This window comes from Neodiprion fabricii, chromosome 5 (assembly GCF_021155785.1).
Source record: "Neodiprion fabricii isolate iyNeoFabr1 chromosome 5, iyNeoFabr1.1, whole genome shotgun sequence".
Classification (NCBI taxonomy): Eukaryota; Metazoa; Arthropoda; class Insecta; order Hymenoptera; family Diprionidae; genus Neodiprion; species Neodiprion fabricii.
The window spans coordinates 11,191,691-11,212,455 of NC_060243.1; the positions used below are offsets into that span (position 1 = coordinate 11,191,691).

The 20,765-nt window shown below is 37.6% G+C and overlaps 1 protein-coding gene across 2 annotated transcripts in view; it reads left to right on the forward strand.

Moving 5' to 3' along the window:
- The first annotated feature begins 8,571 nt into the window (after nt 1–8,571).
- Nucleotides 8,572–20,765, forward strand: part of LOC124182679 — an 82,093-nt gene continuing 69,899 nt past the window's right edge. For both annotated transcript variants that reach the window (XM_046570236.1, XM_046570237.1), the window contains exon 1: nt 8,572–8,727. In XM_046570236.1, the coding sequence (XP_046426192.1) occupies nt 8,607–8,727 (121 nt within the window). In that variant the 5' untranslated portion in view covers nt 8,572–8,606. The remainder of the gene's footprint in view (nt 8,728–20,765) is intronic.

The window sequence follows — 20,765 nt, forward strand, 5'->3', positions numbered from 1 at the left end:
AATATGTAAATGACACTGAATCAATAATGATGATAATGATGAAAAATAATACTAATAGCAATATAATTGTACTATTTAATAATAAACGTTAAAAGTACATCTTTCGTAATTGCTATTACGAAAATAGACTTTTCTACTTGAAAAAATCAATCGAATATTATATTTAATTTAAATTATCAATCAATCGAAAATTTAGAATTAAATTTAAAGAAATAAATTCATATATACTTAAAAAACTTAATTTGGAGATTTTTTTAATTTTTCTGCTCAATGAAATTAAGTAAAATATCAAAAGTTAATGTTTTAATTGATTCAAAATAATTTAAATTGATTTTCTAAAATATTTCAAATAACTTGAAAGATCTGGCTCAAAAAATGTCTAGTTGTTTTTGTACCACTGCATTTTAGGTTAAGAAGGACGTTCGTTTGAAAAAAAGCAATACTCACCAATAAAGTCATTGATATAATCAGAAAGATTCCACTCAGCCAAAATATTTTGCATATAAGAGTCCATTGTTCATTTATTTAAATTTATTTTACATTTTTTGACTCAAAGTTTTCACATACAAGAGGCACAGTGTTTATGGCGCGCTTACAAATACTTCCCTGTACTCAGTTGAGCGGCGCTGTGAGCGGAGCCGAAAAATTCTGGTCTAGCTCTTCGAACGAAGCTGTTTAGCTGAGAGAGCTGAACAACGTACAGCTATGACAGCTGACTAACAGTCAGTTATACGAACCATGCAGTGCTCTTCCAATAACAGAACGTTTAGTTCGACGAACTGTTTACAAGTAACTATCTAATATTTAGTTCCACGAGCTGATTTTTTTTTTCCGTGTAGAACTCATGAGCGGATCATCTGAAGTGAAAAAAAAAAAGGGGTTTCAGTAAAGACCATAAACTAGAATTTGGACGAAGGAAAAAAAAATGTGAAAATCGGATTTTTGGAAGACCTTTTTACAAAATAATGCAAATTTTGGTAAAATTTGCTCTAAATTTTTTTTTTTTTCAAATAGTTGTGATTGAAAAAGAAAAAGATCCTTCGTCCAAGTTCTCGTGAATTGTATCTCGAAGATCTGTGTCAAATTTCATTCAGATCGGTTGAATAGTTTTCCAGAACTTTTGACAACCGACTTTGGAAACACAGTTTCGAGAAAAACGCATTTAAAGATTTGAGTAACAATAAAACTAGAAAAAAAAATTTTTTTTGTAACTTACATTGAATCGTCGTTTCCTGGGCCATATAGTGAAGAACCTGCAGCAGTTGCAATGTCCAGGGCATCCTTTTGCTCGTGTCGATAACGAATCCTGGCTTCGCGAGTCTCGCTTGCCGATTTTTTTCGGCTGCACACACACGGTTTTCATCCGAATTTCGGGCATATTCGTGGGAATTTCGGGCAAGTCTTGAGTCCATACCGTGCATAAATAATAATAAAGCTGATATTCCTTCATTAAAAGTGCAAGCAGCGACCAATGCAGCAACATTAACGATCTTTGAACCAGCAGGAAGTATTTTGGGAGTAATCTTCCAGAATAACTGGTTCAAGCTTTCATTATTATTTTGTGTGAAACCCCCAACACACCGCTCCAGAAGCTCATCCTTACTGAGATCTTCATAGATAGGTTTCATTGTAATCAAAACATCATCTGGTAATGGAGTACAATCATGTTTGAATGATGAAAGAGTCTTCGTAGGCGATGCTCGCTGCCAGGCGCACCAAGAGTCTGGACCTTTCGGGCAATTTCCGTGTTGAGGGTTTTTGTCTGTAGAGCTGTAGTGATAATAAGTAGCCCATATAGCGTCTTTCATTTTTTCCGCTGACTCACAATTTCTTCTTATTGCCAAACCATAATAAACACTTAACTTGTCTATTAATTTACTAGTCAGTTTACCTTTGCCAGAAAGAGTTTTTTTTTTAGTTTCTTTACCTTTGACTAGTTTTTCCTCAACTGTTTTGTTGACTAACTCACATAAACGGGTACCCATCCTCTTCTGCACATGTCCAACGCATTCTTTTTTTTTTTTTTTTTGATAACAAAATCTTCACCGTAAGGTTGGGCTTTGCGAATACCAGAGTATGTTTTTGAACCCCCATCTCCCGTATAGTTTACGTACCTCAGGCCATATTTTACAATAGAGCGTTTAAACATTTCAACAATCGAAGATACTTCCATGTTCCCAGATGCTCCAGTGTGATTTGCGCTGCATTGATTTGTTGCGATATGTTCTTCTTTCCACTCTTCATACTCTGCCGTGTTCAATTTTTTTTTCCAAGACTCACATAATTTACAGTAAGAGCATTTTACAAGCACATCCAAGACTTTTCCCGAATAATATCCGATTAGTGAACTCACACCATACAGTGATGCAAAGCCACGCTTCTTCCAGGTACCGTCACCGGAAACACTCACATCTGTCGCATCTTCAACGTCGTTTTCAAAGCTCGTTAATTGCTTTTCTTGTTCAGCGGCAGAGGAGAATAGTGTTTGAGCAATTGTCCCAATACATTCATGTATTTCATCAATATAACGATCGTATGTTGAATGATTTAAAAATGAACTGCTTAGATCCATCAAGCCGCAAAATTTCTTGCATCCGGCAAGCCCCAAGCCCAATATTCGCATAACAAAAATGAACAGGCGATTTAATTCATACATTTTTCCGATTTGCTTACATGATAAAATATATTTCGGATCACATGGTTCACATGCTACAACAATTTTGAATCCCAGACTGAATTTCGAGCATTGTTTAAAATCTAATTTTCCATTACACAAATTTTCTTCATCTTTATTTTTAATAATGTTAGAACACCGCAAAAAAGACGAGAGTGTTGAAAAAACTAAGGCAAAGTCTATAATTGAATATTGGAGCGTGTCTTCCTCTGGCACGTGGTCTTTATCGTTACCTTTTAATTTTTTTACTGACGTGCTCGTGAAGGAATCATCATCAATTTCCGGATTTTTAGGATTGAATGATTGTCTCCTTTTCCTTGGTCTATCTTTTCTACGAGCCCCGTCCGCTAACGGATTTCTCGAAACTTTAGGCATTTTGTAATAAATTCTGCAACGGACGCTTTGGATAACCCCAAATAAACCTCGTGATTCAAGAAGTAATTACCAACTAAAATATTTCAAACTAGTTGCCCTTAGAAAGTGAAAGTAATGGACAATAAAGACAGAAAAAACAAAAGACGAGCAGCTGCTCCGATACACCTGCGTTGCGCAGAGCCCACCTGACTTTGAGCGCGCACCTTCCGAAGGCTGTATCTCCGAAACTTTTATTCGGATCGACTTGAAAATTTAGGATAATATTCTCGAGATGTTGTAAAAATTAATAAGACAAAAAAAAAAATTCGATTTTTTGAAGCTGTGAAACCCCTTATACTAAACAATGGGTGGATTTGCATGCTGATATTTTAAACAACGAAACGCGTAGAGTCGATAGGTACCGTTTAGTAATGTTTTCAATTTATCGACCAACCCCTTAACTTGGGTACATAAACTTAAGCTAGGGTCTGAACAAGCTTAAGCCCTTGAAAAATACGTCTATTCATTCAATTCTTGTTCGTTCTGACAGAAAACTCTAGTTTGGTGTCTCTAATCAAAGAGTGAACATTTCATTGTGTAAAAAACTCAATCCAAGTGGTGTTCAAATTATCGAGAAATGATGTCGACTGCAATGGGTATTACAATTTCATTGTAAAAATTTTCGGCAATTTACGAAATTTGTTTTCGCACATTTTGTACTGTCTTTTGTCTTGTGGAGTAAAACTATCATATGAGTTTTTCTGTACATAGAGTTTCTACCTGTTAGTTTATCAATAACGAATTGTTCAGATACCTTTGTTAAATTACGGTTCCCAATGTCTTGGGGTTAATCTTCAGCTCTTTTTCCTGTGAATTTTTCGAAGATTCTTGTTAATACTTCTTCTGTGATGTTTCCTGTAGGTTTAGTATCTTGCGTTGTTGAAATTTCTTTGCATTGTGTTTCTTCCAGCAAGTAATCACTACATATTGTATTATGTTTCCATCTTCATCTTTATGCTGCTGTAAAATATCACCGGGCTAACTAATCCATATTCTTCATATTTGTCCTCTTTTTTGTAAGGTGGATTTTATTTTCTGTTATCCTGGCGTGGTTTTGAGTTTGTCATGATGTTTCATTAGCTGCAGCTGGTCTGGGACTAGAAAGCAGCAACTCTCCGGTGTAGTGATTGAGGTGAGGGTGATTATACTTATTTTTGAATCGTCAGCCGAAGCCTTGACAGTAACTCCATATTTTCAAAAAGCATTGCATTTCATAGAAATAAAATAGTCGATATTGAGCTACTGGTTAAATAATAGATCTACTCACTACAGAAGAAGATGTGTCAAGTTATTTCACTCAATCAATTTCAGTGTTACGAAAGCTTTTACTACACATGTGACCAACATTTAGTGACCTCAAACAATTTGTACGATTTTTATCGATTTTAGGACATAATGTCCTAGCTATCCCATTTTCAGTTAAGTTTACCGAATATGGCTGTCACTCTTGTGTGATAATCATGGAGTTATACTTGAATTTTCTATTGTAGGTGTAGGTATAAATGATACAAACGCACGCCAGGTGAATTCAGTAGTCTCTCTTGTATTGATTACTGCTCACTTGTCACATAATTGATGGTTCACCAATTAGTGGGGAATTTATGTTTCATAATGGATATTGTATAATCTAGTCGTAACTCTAGTTGTAAATCAAATGGTATTGTAATTATCGAGTGCGAAATCAGATGTGTGTTTTGCCGTGGAATTACTCTACGTTGAACCGCGAAGTAGAGAAGGGGCAAGTAAGCATTTCATTAACAGACAAAAAAGTTGAACAAAAGTCTGCATATAAAATCAAATGTCGACTGATTCCGTTTGAAAACTTTGAGAGTCAAATTACTGATTTCAGTTTCCTTTTGTTAGTGAGAAAATTATCACTACACTAAAGGTTGACTGCTTACTACGATCGAAACAATTTTTAATTTTTATATCGCCATTGCGAATTATAGCCGTTACAAATTGGCCAATCCGGTAGAGTACGCTGCCCCGTTCTCATTGCGTTCTGAGCTCTCAGATGCTACTGGATCTGTCAATTTCAAACGACTGTAATTTGCAAACAATAAATTTCCAATGAAATTTGAAATATGATTCAGTTACAGATTTTCCCGAGGAATGCATTGGCAGCATATCGGGCGATAGTCCTGAGTCACCCTGTATATTGTACCTATACGACATTGAGAGTATGGAAAGATGGGCAGCTTTTGACCACCAAATGTGATTTGGATGATGGTTACGTGCAATTTGAAAATTGTCGCGACAGGAACGCGACATCTAGTCGTCGAAATCTTGGGACACAATCATCCCTTAAAAACAAAAAAAAAAAAAAAAATTCATGAATAAGACCTTCACACCAAATTGGGGAATGCAATCTGGCAATTTGAAGCCAAAAAAAAAACGAATTTTGACAGTTTGTGAAAAAATTGAAAATTTGAAATCTTTTTAACTATTAAAATAATTGAATACTTTCTTCGTCGATGTTGGCATTTTTTAAATTAAAACGAAATGATAATCAAAGGACCTTAAACTATGAGGCATAAATTTTTCAGGTTGTAGTCTCGATGGAATGCACATCTTGGTTTGTTTTTAATAACTGAGAAAGTGATACCGAAACGCTAAATCCGCGGACATTTAGTAGAGAAATTTGACTGAAAACTTGAACAGATTTTGAGTTAGATTCAACTGATACGTAGTCCAACGACGTGAAAAAATGAATAGTATATTGTGTGACAAGGGACGAAAGTTAGCGATTGTGACTAGCGTGAAGTTTGCACCTAATCGGAGGGAGAGCGGCAATCGCACAAGTTGCAATCGTCAATTTTTGTCAGGTTTGACGTGGAATCGCCCATATCCGTTGTACTGACTCTGGCCCTCCACGAATTTTCGGAATCGACGAATGAAAGTACCGAAGATCAAAGAGTCGCTTATATCAAACATGCTCAAGCTGACAGTCGAATAAAAATAATTCAATTTACGAGCGTGATACTTTTTACTACAGGAAGTTTGATGTTAACGCTTTACACAGATCTAAACAGACTTACACCTATCGTTGTAATGAGAGCCAATTTACTGAGACTACTGAAATGCATATTGCGTGTAAGCTACTGGTTATTCAATTTTTTTATTTTTCTTTCGCGGTAAAAAATAACTAGTTGCATCATACACGTATGCATATTTAATTGTTGGTCTTTGAAGTAGTATGAGTCGAGCGGCTCTTAGATGCCTACGCATCGCAATGTTCATGTAAGTAGCGGCGGTCTCAAAAAACTTCGCGAATGGAGGAGGAATAGACATGTCGATGGTTTGAGATGTCAAAGCGTTGGTCTATTTGCAAAAATCACCAGAGAGTCGTCAAACTGTTTTTCTTTTTTTTTTCTTTAAAGATAGTACAAGTTATTTTGAATGAAAAGATATTAAACATAAAACAAGATGTTAAACGTGTAAAAAATATTAAAGACTGAATAAATCGAAATAATGTACATATGTATACACATATATGGGACATTCTATGTCGATTTGCCGGGCTATTGACCTGACCCCTTCCGATTTTGATGTCCAATTTATTTTGGGTTCTGTTTGGCCCAAAATACGACTTCAAATTTTTGGAAATTGTTATTTCATTTTTAAGGGTTTGCAAGAGCTCAAAAATCATAAAATTGTGAGAAAACACGAAGAGGGATCGTTTTTAAATTGATGATTTTTTTTTTTCACAGAAACTAGAACCCAAAACATAATTTTTCGTCCCAGTCCGAAAGTGGGCCGAGAACTAGCATTGTTGTTTTTTTTTTTCAGGAATATTTTGTTTTATTTTGCGGACGAAGAACAAAAAAAATAGTTTTTTCTTGTGAAACTTGTTTTTTTTTTTTTTCTTAGATTAAAAGTAGACATAAAATAGTAACTTAGTAGAAAGTAGAGCTTCTTCGAGAATTTTCGGGCCTCTTTCCTTATTTTCTGAACAATTTTTTTTTTTTTTTTTATTCTTGTCCGCAAAATAAAATGAAATTTTCTGGAAAAAAAAAATCAACAATGATAGTTCTCGTCCCACTTTCGGACTGGGACAAGAAATTATGTTTTGGGTCCTAGTTTCTGTGAAAAAAAAATCATCAATTTAAAAACGATCACTCTTCGTGTTTTCTCACAATTTTATGATTTTTGAGCACGTGCAATCCCTTGAAATTGAAATATATATTTCCAAAAATTTGAGGTCGTATTTTGGGGCAAACAGAACCCAAAATATATTGGACATCAGAATCGGAAGGGGTCAGGCCAATGGCCCGGTGAATTGACATGGAACGCCCCTTATATATTTCTTATTTTACCATTTTTCGCTATTTTTTTTTTTTTTTCATTGCGATTGGTTTAAAAAGAGTATGAGCGTTTCATAAATGACAGTTGGGTGTTTGGTACATCACGGTACCAGATACGGGTTAAATTGACAGAATAGCTTAGATATAAGACTTAAAAAATCACGGCAATATCTACTGTTCATGAATTAATGCCGCAGTTACTATTATTTCAGCGGGATATAAGTTGAATGAATTAGATCGGTAACAATCAGTGCGGTAATCTCTTTATTTTTGTCATAAAAAGGGCCATAACAATTCCCTTGAACGCAGAATATTCCTCATAACTTGTGTCCGGTAACGCAGTGACACGTTTTCGCAACAAATGCGGGTCGATTTTTGAAGAGTCAACTCAGTTTCACTTAGAAAACGTAAAAAAATCTACCAACCCGTTTCTCGTAAACCGTAAGGCCTAGAGGCCCAAGAGTTGGAGCAATATTTTTAACCCTAGAAAGGTAATGAATAAATACTCCTCGGAGTAAATTCGGAAAAATCCTTTAGCAGTAACGTGACGTAATAGTTAGGGAGATAGATAGGAGGGGGAAGGTAAACTGGCCAAAAACAGCGTAGCGCAATGTTTGAACGGTGCCTATGCAAACAGACGGATTTCAGCGAGTGTCGCGTGGGGGGCCCCGGGGCCCCGTGTTAGGCGACGCGACGTGGGCCCGGCGGTACGTGCGTGGAGGAGTGAGTGCGCTCACGTGGTATTGTGTATCCACGGTTTGCCGTGTAGCCTGCGGAGTCAGAGGTCCTGTTGACGAGCCGGGGAAGGGCGTCGCGTCGTCGGGGGTTACGGGCGGCGTCGAGCCTCGCAACGCACGGAGTAACTCATTCACTCATTGACTCGCGTACGCCCGTAAGTTCGTACCCGCGTTAGTTCCCGGCGGACGTTCGCACGTCCGTACGTTACGCGACAAACGCTGTCTGTCTTTCGGCTCGGAAACGACGTCGTTCATCCTCCTCGCCTCTCTCGGTGCCCCGGGCCGATCGCTATTCCGCAGCCGGTTTCGGTTCGCGTTTTGCTGCGCTACCCTACCCGCTTGTCTATTTCCCTCCGTCGGGGGCGGAGGAGGGGGCGGAGGAGGTGGGGTGGGGAACGGAAGGAGGAGGTTGAGGAGGCGGAGGAGGAGGTGGAGCGTCATTGAGGGAAGCCCTTTTTAAGATCCCTGGATACAGAGATGCCACCGCCGCCACCGCCGCTCGGCTACGTCGGCTACGTCCTTTGCGCCATCCTCGCTGCCGCGTGGAGCGGCCCCCTGATTACCTTCACTCAGGGAAAACCCCTGCAGGTGAAACCGGGTGAGTTACACGCGTCATTCTAATTATACTCTCACCGTCGCTCTGTCTCTCTTATGTAATACGTGGGCTGCGGCGCGGTAGGGTTTCCAAATCATCTCCTCGCCTTTGTCCATCCCTTGTGAGTACAGTTTTAGAAATTTCTACACGCGATTATAAGTTTTCGGTAAAGATGTGTACGCGGGTTGGCCAATTCTGCGCGGTTGAGACCAGACACGAACTGTCGATAAGCGAAGTGTTTCAAGGTTATGTTGACTTACATGCAGATCCGCCACATTTTGGCTATCTCAAATTTTCAATGCAATATAACTTCGAAATGCCTGCGAATTTTGATACCTACCGGCTGGTCGAAACTTTGTTGGTCAACCTGACAGGCAGACGAAAAATTCAGTACGAATGAATCGACTCTACCAATGGAATCACATGATTTGGCGCATGCGCATTGGGGTGTTCAATTTTCCGAGACTGTCGTGTATGTATCGCCCGCATTACTCTGTAAGCGACCGGGAAAAATCATTTCCGGAATATAATCTTGTTGAATAATCTCTCCGCAATTGTAGATCATTTTTCTTTTTCACGGGTAAATTGAAAATTTACACGCTTCATTTGAATACACTTTTTTCACAATTTCGCAATATATCGTGATAAATAATGTTTGCTTGTATTCAGCAATTTCGTTTTAGGTTTGCACTAAGAAAACACCGTTTATTTAGGCGCATGATTATTTCACTTGTAAAACCAAAGGGCACAAGAAGTACACATGCCAAGAAAAAATCCAATGCTTTATTCGAATATTTATAAAAGACATTTTTCCAAGGGTAAATATTATTTTTCTTGGAACGGAAGTCCCAATTGGTATGAATCGAGGAAATTCAAACGAAAATTCGTACGGCACAGATGTTGATATTTTTATAGAAATAAGTATGCTGAAAAACAATATTTTTATTGGGATAATATTTCTCTATAACAATTGAAATTAGATCAACGATTACGTCATTTATATGATCTGTCGACTAATTGCAAGGTGAATTTGAGAAAATATAAGCTTGTTCATTCCCTGATTATTTCGGTACCCAGGAAAATTAGATTTTTCAAATAATAATTATTATCTAAGTTTTTATTTCATCCATGTAGCAAAATCAACTCGTGTCGGTCTCATTTTTTTGTTCGATACATTACTGCGTATACATTCGTTGTATTTTTATACTGTATAATAATTCGTATAATGAGTATAAATAAGTGAATCTGTGGCTGTAAGAGTTTCTTTTTCTATGGACGTGTCGAATCGTCCACTCAACCAGAGACGATCGCACTTTGGTACTTGGAAATTTTGTTATTACTTTCGTTAGTGTCTCTCGTGTTACCTGTATAGGTTCCAGGCTGAATACCTTAATCCGCTCCCAATACCGGTACCGCATCTATTATTCATCAATTTATTTCTCTTGATCCCGGGCCACACAGAGCCCTCGTCGATACGCTTGAATGAAACTCAGTTGCGCCGTTAAAATTGAATTTTCTCACCCGGAGGCGCGTGCCAAGAAAAAGTAGAAAAGTGAAGTGCCTTCGACGCTGACCTCCGGGCTCTTCGCCCTCGAAGATCTGCCTTGCGCGAAGGACAACGAAAAGAGAGTTTCATTCAGTCTTGCCCTGGAAACTCATCGCTTTTTGCCTTCGATATTAGAAAAATACGCAGTCGGCCATATCGCAATCGTGTTCTGTAAAACAAAGTTATTCATATATTCGTCAAACAATCACTGAATTTAAGGGGAGAAATAAGTTAGGAGTACGTTTTTTAACGATGTTCATAAATTTTTTTTTGACAAGAAATTAACGTACATAATTTATTGAAAGATTGACGACAATTTATCCATATATTCAAGTGAATATCGTACTTTTTTTCAAGTATTTGTTCGGAAAATATGGAATATATCAGCTGCCACCCATCTGAGGTCACCATCAGAAGCTGATTCTTTAAATTATGGAGGCCACAGTTTTCATCCGAAATGAAAAGGATTTCAAATTTACTTTAAGGAGATGTCTTTCTATATGAACTGAAATTCCGAGTAATACCATTGTATGAAGTATTTTTCGATTGCAAAAAAAATTATAAGAAAATGACAAAAAATTATGCTCCTGTGTTTAAACATCTCTAAATAATGCAATTTCGAATTTTGTCGGCGGAAGTTTGGTTCATATAAAAGAAAGACATGTCCTTGAAGTAAATGATTTCAGATGAAAACTGTATGTGGCCGCCAGAATTTACACAAGCACCTACATCTGATGCTGACCTCCGATGGGTGGCAGCTGATATCTTCCATATTTTCCGAGGACCTACTTAAAAAAAAATTACGATATTTATTTGAATATGTGTATAAAATGTTTTCAAAGTTTCAATAAATTATATACACTCCTTTCTTGCCAAAAAAATTCATCAACATCACTAAAAACGTAGTCCTAAACCTATTTCGTCCCTCGAGGAAGTGATTCAAGCTTCATTACCAGTCACCATTGTTACCAGCGACGCGATTTGAGTTTCAAGTTTCTGTTTCAAGATGATCGTCGTTGTTCTGATTTCAGGAAATTTTTACGATACTTATATTTTGAAAAATTAAAAGAAACTCGTGGGTATAAACGGTCCTCTTATATAGTCTTATTATTGAAAACTTATACAGTCATCAATGATATTTTCAGGATAAAGAGTCATAAAAAACCACAATCAATCGAAGATATGTGAGTTTCCAGCGTATAATTTAATACCACCAAACATGTATTCCTTTCACATTGATTTGCCAAAATGATGGTCATGAGGTCGAGTGGATAAATTTCATCGTATCCAAGGAATGTCAAAACAATAATATGGCAAAATGATTGAGGTCTTAAAAGCGCGACTGATGTTATTCACGATAAATGTAATTCAACAAGTTACCATGATTCGGAAATAATATTCGTACTCGTTCAATTTCAACTGCGATCACATTGTTAGTAGATAATGTCGGAGAAATCAGATTATTCTACTCCTTTTGCGCCGATGAATCCTTACAGTTTGTGTGATTCTAATGGAAAATAACTCATTTAATTTATTAATGAATTTCACGTAAATCGTGTGACAATGAAACAGGCCGCACTTCTTTAGCATGTCATTTGGTAAGGAAAATAGCAAAATCTGATTGTTAGTCAAATGATTCTTCGGGAATTCATTCGCGAAGAAAATTTTTTTTTTCGTCAGAATCGGCCAAGCAGCAAAGGTTATGTTGTAAAAAAAAATTGTAGAACAAGCTAATTTCTCCGCTGTTGTTAACATGATGAGTTGATTACAGTTAACATTCGTATGTCCAACATCTTTTTCTATACTACGAGGACTTTTGCAATTAGATATAACTAGATTAACTTCAGTTGCACGTTTTGACAGATTTTTTTTTCAAGAATTTTGTATTTGCGACAATCGAATAATTTTGCCAAAAATTTGAAGCATGATCCGTTCATTTCTTTACAGCTATTATTTATTACTAATGATGATTGAACTAAAGTGAATTTGATAAGGACTGATTTGAATTATTTCAGACAACACTTGATCCGTTTGACAAAATTGACTTTCCGTACCGATCTTATTGAACTATGAGACGAAAGGAAAGAGAAATTGAACAGGCCATTCGTCGGTTCTTCTTTCTCATTGATTTCCACTTCATTCTTCGATGACCCCTTTTTTCACTCTCCGTTTGTCGTCTCTTCTGTATTTGTATTTCGTAACAACTTCCGGTACACAGAGAGTATTCTACCTCGCGTATAATAACATGCATAATATTGTAGGTGTATATTCGGCGGTTGCACGCTATCTTAGCCCTATCCAAACGCGTGGGATTAACATAACAACGGGACGATGGCTCCGAGGCGCACACTCGAGTTCGTGATGTACAACAGTGTACCTAAGTTACACGGCCAAGTTCAATGCCATAGACGGTTAATACACGTTCGTGGATACCGTCTACATCAATTCTCCTCCACTCCGCTTCTAATTTCTTTCGTTCGTTTGTACGCGTATTTTTATTTTTCCCTTAATTTTTTTCTTTTTTTTGCCTGCTTTCTAAGTTCTTCACTCACCTGCATTCATTCCTTTTTCCAATGGCATGGGAGGGGCTTCTCATCGAATGCTTATTATCACGCGTGCTTACTTTTTCGACAATGAAAGTACTGTACAATACGCACAGCTATAACAGTTGTTCCACTCACATTATTATTATCGTATTCGTTTCCTCGCTTCTTCCTCACGTTTGTTGAGGCTTGCCCACTCCTTACTTACCGGAGATTTCTGCAGCTACCCGAATCGGTCTGGCTTCAAATGAATAATTTCAATCCATCAACTTTGATATCCAGTGTATCAAGTGATTTTCCTTGATTTCTAATTTTATCCTTGGCTTACAACGAAGCATTTTAGGAAAATTTCACTTATTTCCTGTTAGACAGAATCATAAAAAAACCACAACCGATCACTCATAGAAATCAATGGAAATCGCCTTCAACCTTTGAAGTAGTATCAGGATTCGTTTGAAATGGCTTGAAATCGTTTGTAAACTATGAACTGGAAGTTGAACGGCTCTCAGTTTAACTATAAAAGCGACTATAGTATCGTAACTAAATTATTATAATCTCCAGAGTTTACAGATTGTAAGTATCTTCGTATTTTTGTTGAGATTCGTGTTTTATATGTATGTGTTCTCGACGGATTTGCCGTACTAGACATCTTTACAGGACGCATTTCTGCTTCTCCTTTCCCTTTTTCTCGCTCCTTCGACCCGAGTGTGTAATACGGACTCTCGTGCCAAGCGGAGCTTCTTTGAGTAAAGTACCGGTTTGTCTGGAGGTACAATGAGTTAAATGGCTCCTTGGCTGTTGGAGGACTTTCCCGTATTTTCTTCGGTTGTCTTTAAGAAATTGAACTATCGTGAAAATTCAAGGGATGCGAAAGTTTTGGTTATAACTTATGTTTTATCGAGTTTTCCAAATTATTTATTAATAGATATTTTAGATTTAGTTTTCATGCGTAATTACTATGATAGACAGGCCATTAACTTCAAAGAAAAGAAAAAACAGTATATTTTCCAACACCTATGAAAGAAAGTTTGATTTCGAAGCCTGTGAAGCGTGCGTAAAGAGCCTAATTTTTTTAACAGTGTGGTAAAACAATATTGGCGCATGCGCGTAATTGACATGCTATATCTTATACACTGGGACTTTCTTTGCTGCGTGCGCACTTTCGAATATCTCAATTTTATGCACTGGGACATTAAGCTTAAGTTACCCAACCCCAATTTTATGGGCTGTCAACGCACACGTGTCTCTGAGAAAAAAAGATTGGCAGTTGACGTGTATAGATTGATGTAAATTGTTCAAATGGGAGAGCAAATTTTACGATAGTCTAAGGCTTCAACCACTTCCCTCTTACTGATCCATCCCGGATTCATTTTTCCACGTGACATCATTCATCAACAGGGTTTTAGGCGTGATCAATTCAGTTTCCATCGAACTTTTTAGTCGTAACGACCCTCTTGCATCTGTACAGAAAGTTGATTGAATAAATAACAGAGCCAGCTTCGAAATAGGTACAACATTGCAACGTAAAGATCATCCCATTTAAAATCAATCGCGAAAACCGAAAGGAAGGAAAAGATAAAGGTGATTTTACGGATTTCAATGTCTTACATAACTTTCAAAAAGAAGTTGGCGTTAATCAATGTAATCAATGCAGTATTGGCTGTCATGTGTTTTGTGACATCTAGCGAAAGTGCACTGTATTTTATGTATAACTTAATTGAAGTTATCAAGCGATATTTTATGTAAACATTTTTTGCAAAATATTATATAATACCTGGTGAAAATTTTTCGGAACATAATCCATCATTTGTCCTATTGCATTGTAGAACTTTTATATCGTGAAACTTTGACTTCCGTTTGACATATGAGTAATAAATTGGCTGGTGACTCGAGAAACAAATGCTAAAGATAATATAAACATTGTTGCATCAACAAAAGACTTAACGTGACATAGTAACGCTAATTAAATTAGATCTACTATATTAATTGTCTGTAATTAGTAAGTTCCTAAGTAATCAAACTGAATTAACAGTTGAAAGTATTTCATGTCAACTGAAAAAGTTTCAGGTTTCACTGACGTGTTCCGTCAGAAGCGTGCCTGGATCTATATCGTCCAGATCAAAGTTGATTCTACATGAATTTTCCTCGTACGGCGAATGCTGTGATACGGTCTTATAGACAGGTCTGGGCACTCCAAGCCCCTTCCTATATAACACAGCGTGACCATCTTGAAGCCTGTGTTTCTCAATTTGTGCCCCAAAGACCGGAGCGCTGCAATCTCCGAGGCCGGTGTGCAACAAAGAGAGGAATATAGGGCGGCCGTCTTTTTCTTCCATTTATATCTTTATGCCCGAAATTGCGTTCAATGTCGGAGGGAAGAAAATATTTTTCGCATATTCATTGCGTGCTCGTTACGTTTATTCTTGTAGCAGGAATAACGCTCACCCACTTTGCACGTAACTCGTCATTTTGCGGGAAAAGGAACAACGAGACGCGTTCTTTGTTGCTCGTGCATCCACTTTTACATCCCGGAATTGCACATTTTTTTACCCATTTTTCGTTTTTAAAATAAATATTTCGAAACACATGACGATAAATTTATACTGAATAAATAATAAAATACTGGCGTAGATATTGAACTGAGTGAACTGTCGAAAGAGGTTAACGGATTGTAAATAAAGAAACAGTTGCCGCGCATGCGTACTAAGTAGGCCTCTCCCTCGCTAGCGCTAGCGGCGAAAATTCACAACATCGGCTTCATTTTCGAGCACGGTTTTACAGCCGGAGTGCCCAGAGCTGTGTGTACGGTCTATAAGACCGTGCTTGTGACATGTAGGGACCGAGTGCCAGTATGAGTAGCGCCACGAGTGGCTAAATTTGTCACTATCGACGGGACTTGCACTAACGTTGACAAGTGGTCCGGCAGGTATTTGTCATCATTTTTCGCAACAAACAAATATTTGTACCGAAAAAATGCCTCCTCCCGGTGTAAGAAAAGTCGAAGTTAATTGCTTCGCTACTAGTTGTTACAATAGTCTCAGAAATACCGAGTAAACCGTTAGTTACTGTCCCCATGCGATAGGACGACTAAAAACGATTGGTTAATTTCGTGGCATGGCGTAGCCACGGAAGTTTGTGATTGGCTGAATCATTGGCGTAGACAGGGAAAAATGCCCGACAGTTGGGACACGAATACGGTCGATTTGGCGCTGTCGTCAATTTCGCGCACGGTCTCTATAGACCGAAGTATAAATGCGGAAAAGACGAGAGGCGTGCAGCAGAGGTGTAATGGGCGAAGGCGGCGCGCGACGTAGGTAAAAAGTGGAAGTTTCCAGTGAGCGCGAGATTATACAACATTAGCTGCGACACGAGTTCCGCTGGCATGGACGTCGGTAAACCCGCAACTGGTATGCGCACTTCGTCCATCCCTAATTACTCCTACCGAGAACATATAATAATCCTCTCATTGCCGGGTAAAAACTAGTATAAACCATCGTTCCCAGTTCTGGAGGCTGAGACATCGGGCTCGACCTGACGACAGACGTCCTCCAAGATCTTGAATGGTTTTCTTATCGCAGGGCGCGCATCTAACTAAATGCCTATGGTGACTAATGTCCGCGTTTTTCCAGACCGCGCCGAGCCGCTCTCGGTTACTCGCAGACCGTTTGCTAAACGACGCTGAAGATTCGCTCGTTTGAAAAATCCCGAGCCACGCATTATAGTGCGTCTAACGAGGGAGATGCCGCCTGCTTAACCGGCATCCCGCCCTCTTCGCCCTCCTCCCGTAGGCCACCTGATATACACCTGTTGCTAATAGTGAGCTTTTTGCCTGCTCGTGCAGGCTCCACTTTTCTTATTCCTTTCTCTTCTTCCGTCCATCTTCGCCAATTTCTGGGCTCCCGGCACCTGGTCGCGATCGAATATCTACCGCTATGCTTCAACTTTTCTTTATTCCAAGTCATTCATAGTCACCTTATTCTTTTCCGGAACCCGGGCTCTTATGCACTGTAGACTCAACCGCGGTTGCTATTCGGGTCATCATACTTGATTGGGTTAGTATCAAGAAGTAGAATAGTCGCAGTATCGAATTTTTTAAAAAACCGATGTAAACGATACTCATGTTTGAAAATATAGAGATAGTGATTTTTAACGTGTAGAGAAGTCAGAATGTAGAAAAGTCCAAGTGTAGAAAGCCAAAATATAGATTCGTTAGAATGAATATCAATTTACCTTCCTAAAGGTACCCCACCTTTCTCAATTTCAACTTCTCTGTATTTAAACTTTCTACACTATGACATTCTACGAAATAGATCCTCGCAGTTTCAACAATTCTATACTATGAATCCTTTACTGAGTGACGATTCTACTTTTTGAACCTCAGATATCTGAATATGTTTTCACAAAATTGACTTTCGGAAAGTGCGTTTTAATTATAAGTATATTGAGCGTAAAAATGTAGGCATAGATGTACTCTAGATGAGAAAAAGTACCTACACTCATAGGCCAAAATTTACTACGTAATAACACAATCATTTTAATACACAGTAGAGTGTAGTTGCAACGTTGCTGTTTAATGTTACCAAACTAATCTGTAATAAATTCACTTTACAGCATGTGAATAAAACTTCACATGCAACAAAGGTGAAGTAAATTTAATATAGACAAGTATATTGATATCAGCAAATGTTTTTCGATTCCTATATACGTGAACTTCAGAATTCATTGACGTATACAAGTTTTGAAAGCATGTAGACGAGGCTATATTACTAGTCGACACTTTTATTTTCAAAATAACACGATTTTTAATTTCAATATTACCTGTGAAATTTCATAAACGGTATCTGCACAAATGTTTAGTGCATTTGTATAATTACTTTAACACAGATTTTTTGAATACTGCAGAAATTATTAGCTGAAGTATATATTTGAAATTGAATGAATCTATCACTGCATTTTTCATCATTTGACAGCGATTTCAAGTTAATCATCGATATCTAACTTTTTGTTGAAATAATATCAGCATTTTCGATTTTTGCATTTTTGAAGAAATCGTATCTCACGAATAAGGTAATTTGATAAATATGATCCATATGGAACCAACTCGTAATAAAATAAGTAAGGAATAACGAGTTTTGGCTCATCAAACCTCCGCAAAATCTCTAACCTTTTTGCAGAATTCCGTGATTCGAAATAAAAATGTTCAACACATGTTTTTCTTGAGACAAATTTTTGTATCTCAGAGACCCCACGTATGTATTGCGTATTTTTCTGCTTTTTTTACTTGAAAAATTTCTCCCACATCCCCCACCGTTTTATTTACTAAAACTATCATTAGAGTCTATTTTTGAACTGTTAAATTTTGACTCAGAATTTTGTTCAACTCGTAACTATGCATAATGCAATGTTGTGTAGAGTAATGACGTTCCAAAGTTGGCTGAGGTCAACAATAAGTGACTCCGTATAAGTAATGTGGAACTTTCCATAGGTGTAGGTGACCAGGGTTAAGATAAAATGAAATGTGACAGATTTTTCCGAACGGTTGATTCTGAACGAAATCGACTTCAATTTCCTCACAAATTGACAATGCTGTTTTAAAGTTTCTATGAATCGTCCTGTATTTCATTATCGAAATACAACATGACGGTACAGATAATAGACGTCGTTGAACCGTGCGGTTCGTTATCAGTAAACTGAGCAGGTGCAGCGTTGAATGGCTGCCGATTAACGGCTTGCTGGACTGTGCTGTGGGGTACGTAAGCGGCGTGTATAATTAAGAGGATGCTATAGCCAGTCTTTACCGACTGAGTGAAATGTCATTTATTTTTACTATTATCAAAGTCTACGCAGCACTGATGCGAAAATGTTGCAATCAGGAAAATTCTACACTCGATGCCCAACGAAAACATCCAGAAACTTTTGGGTTTCGTACGAAAACAACTCCAAGAAACTTATTCCTGCAATAAATGGTAATTCAATTAATGCATCGCGTGCGCCTTGGAACTAATAGTAAGCGGTTCGCATCTTCCTAGACTACGTCTTCTGGGAGGGCTGATCTACTGATCTGTGATATAGTCGGATCACGGTTACGTGAGATGACTGTCGATTTGTCTAGACTAGACTCTAGAATAGCTTTGCGGACTGGAAGTAAAAGATGGAGAGAGAAAATTCGAAGGATTTTCTATCGCGAACCTTATGGTCACCTTGGACCTTTCAGAAGGTTAACTTTCATTGGTATGTTGTCATTAATAATGCACAAATGTTGAAACCCACTGCTTGGATCTTCGATTTTTTCAAATTTTTTCATTTTCATCCGTGTTCTAATTTCTATCGAAATTAACAATCGGCAAGCCTACCTGAATGACTATTAAAATTTTTTTGGATACTTATGATTCAATACAGTCGTGACTTGTTGCAGTCTGCTGATTTGTTGCATTCGTGCGAAGTTAAATCTACAACGTGAATATAAAGGTACACGTGCTGTGTCAATTGCGTTTGGGACATACTTGTTGGGCCTGGTGGATTTCCAAGAAAATCAAAGCCGTAGGCCTTAGTTTATTAACCGTGTAAGCAAACACGCATCCGTAAGTAAACACCGTCTGACTGGGATACAGACGACCGAACGACGTCGCCTGAAGCCCGTGAGAATTATTGTCGTTTACATTACCATAGGGCAGAAAGTAAATGATGAAAGGAGAGGAAAAAATGGGATAAGGAAAAAATAACGAGATTCGATCGAAAAACGTCATTCTTTCTCAATGATAAGCCTAGAAGAAGGTAATTATAAACAAATTATTCGTAAAACGATTGAAATTTCGAAAGCACAAGCAGAAATTTCAGTATGTTTTTAGCGAATTTTTTTTTCGAACTGCCAATTCAAAGAAAACTACCGTAAATGTCAAAATAGTTTTTCGTGTTCTCGACAAGGCCCAAAATAATGAAATATGAGAAGAATAAATAAGAACAGTTCATCAATTTCTTTTTATTATCGCTAGCGTGGTACGGAGCATATCGAATTTTCAAATTTTACGCGAAAGTACATCTTATTGGTTCAGGGCATTCCGAAGGCTCGCGGCGTGCACATTATAAGACGGAAAATTTATTATCTGTTAATTGAAATTTCTATTACATGAAGTACCGCTCATTTCGACCATCGCCAGAGAAATCTGATAGTAATACTGTAAGAAATCTGTTCCAATACAACAGTTTTGATTAGTGTTTTAAAATACTTGCATGATGTTGGCAGAATTTTTTTTCTTCATGGTCTTTATCAAGAAGTGTCTTCATCATATCATCTAAGTGTTCTGATTTACCGATGAAATGATCAATTGATATCCACCCTGAAAATATTTTTTGCTTTCAAATTGACGATTTGTTTTCATTCGATAAAATTTTTAACCGAGTTTTTAATTCTGACGATTTATTAGATAATCGCGAAGCGGAAAATATCTGGTTATATTCCAACTAAGTACTTCCCAGTAAGTAACTTCCAGTAAAATAAATCATCTTTAAATCGAAGAATGAGCTGAGAAATTAGTTATCCTAGCTTTAGAATAAAATTAGGTACCTGCAATATTTCATTCATCTTTACTGGTGTTGATGCGCTTCTAACACGGCATCTTGTAATTTCACGCGGACTTTTTACTCACAGAATAGAGAATCATTAATCTGGATTTACATCTTGAAAGGGAAGCGACAATGAGCTACAGGAAATCCATACTTGTAAATTGCGGAGCGAGTTTCGGTGGCACGAATTGATGACCAACCGTTGTTGTACTACGCGTATGCAACGGCCGAAACAGAAATTTAATATTCTAGGCAAGATTACTCTTCGCACATACAGATAGCGAAGGTTTATTCGGTTATCTACTCATCAAACTTGAAGACTGACCCTTGACTTACTAAAACGACTAAGCTTATTCTACATGCTAATATGGATGTGATAGTTTCACGGA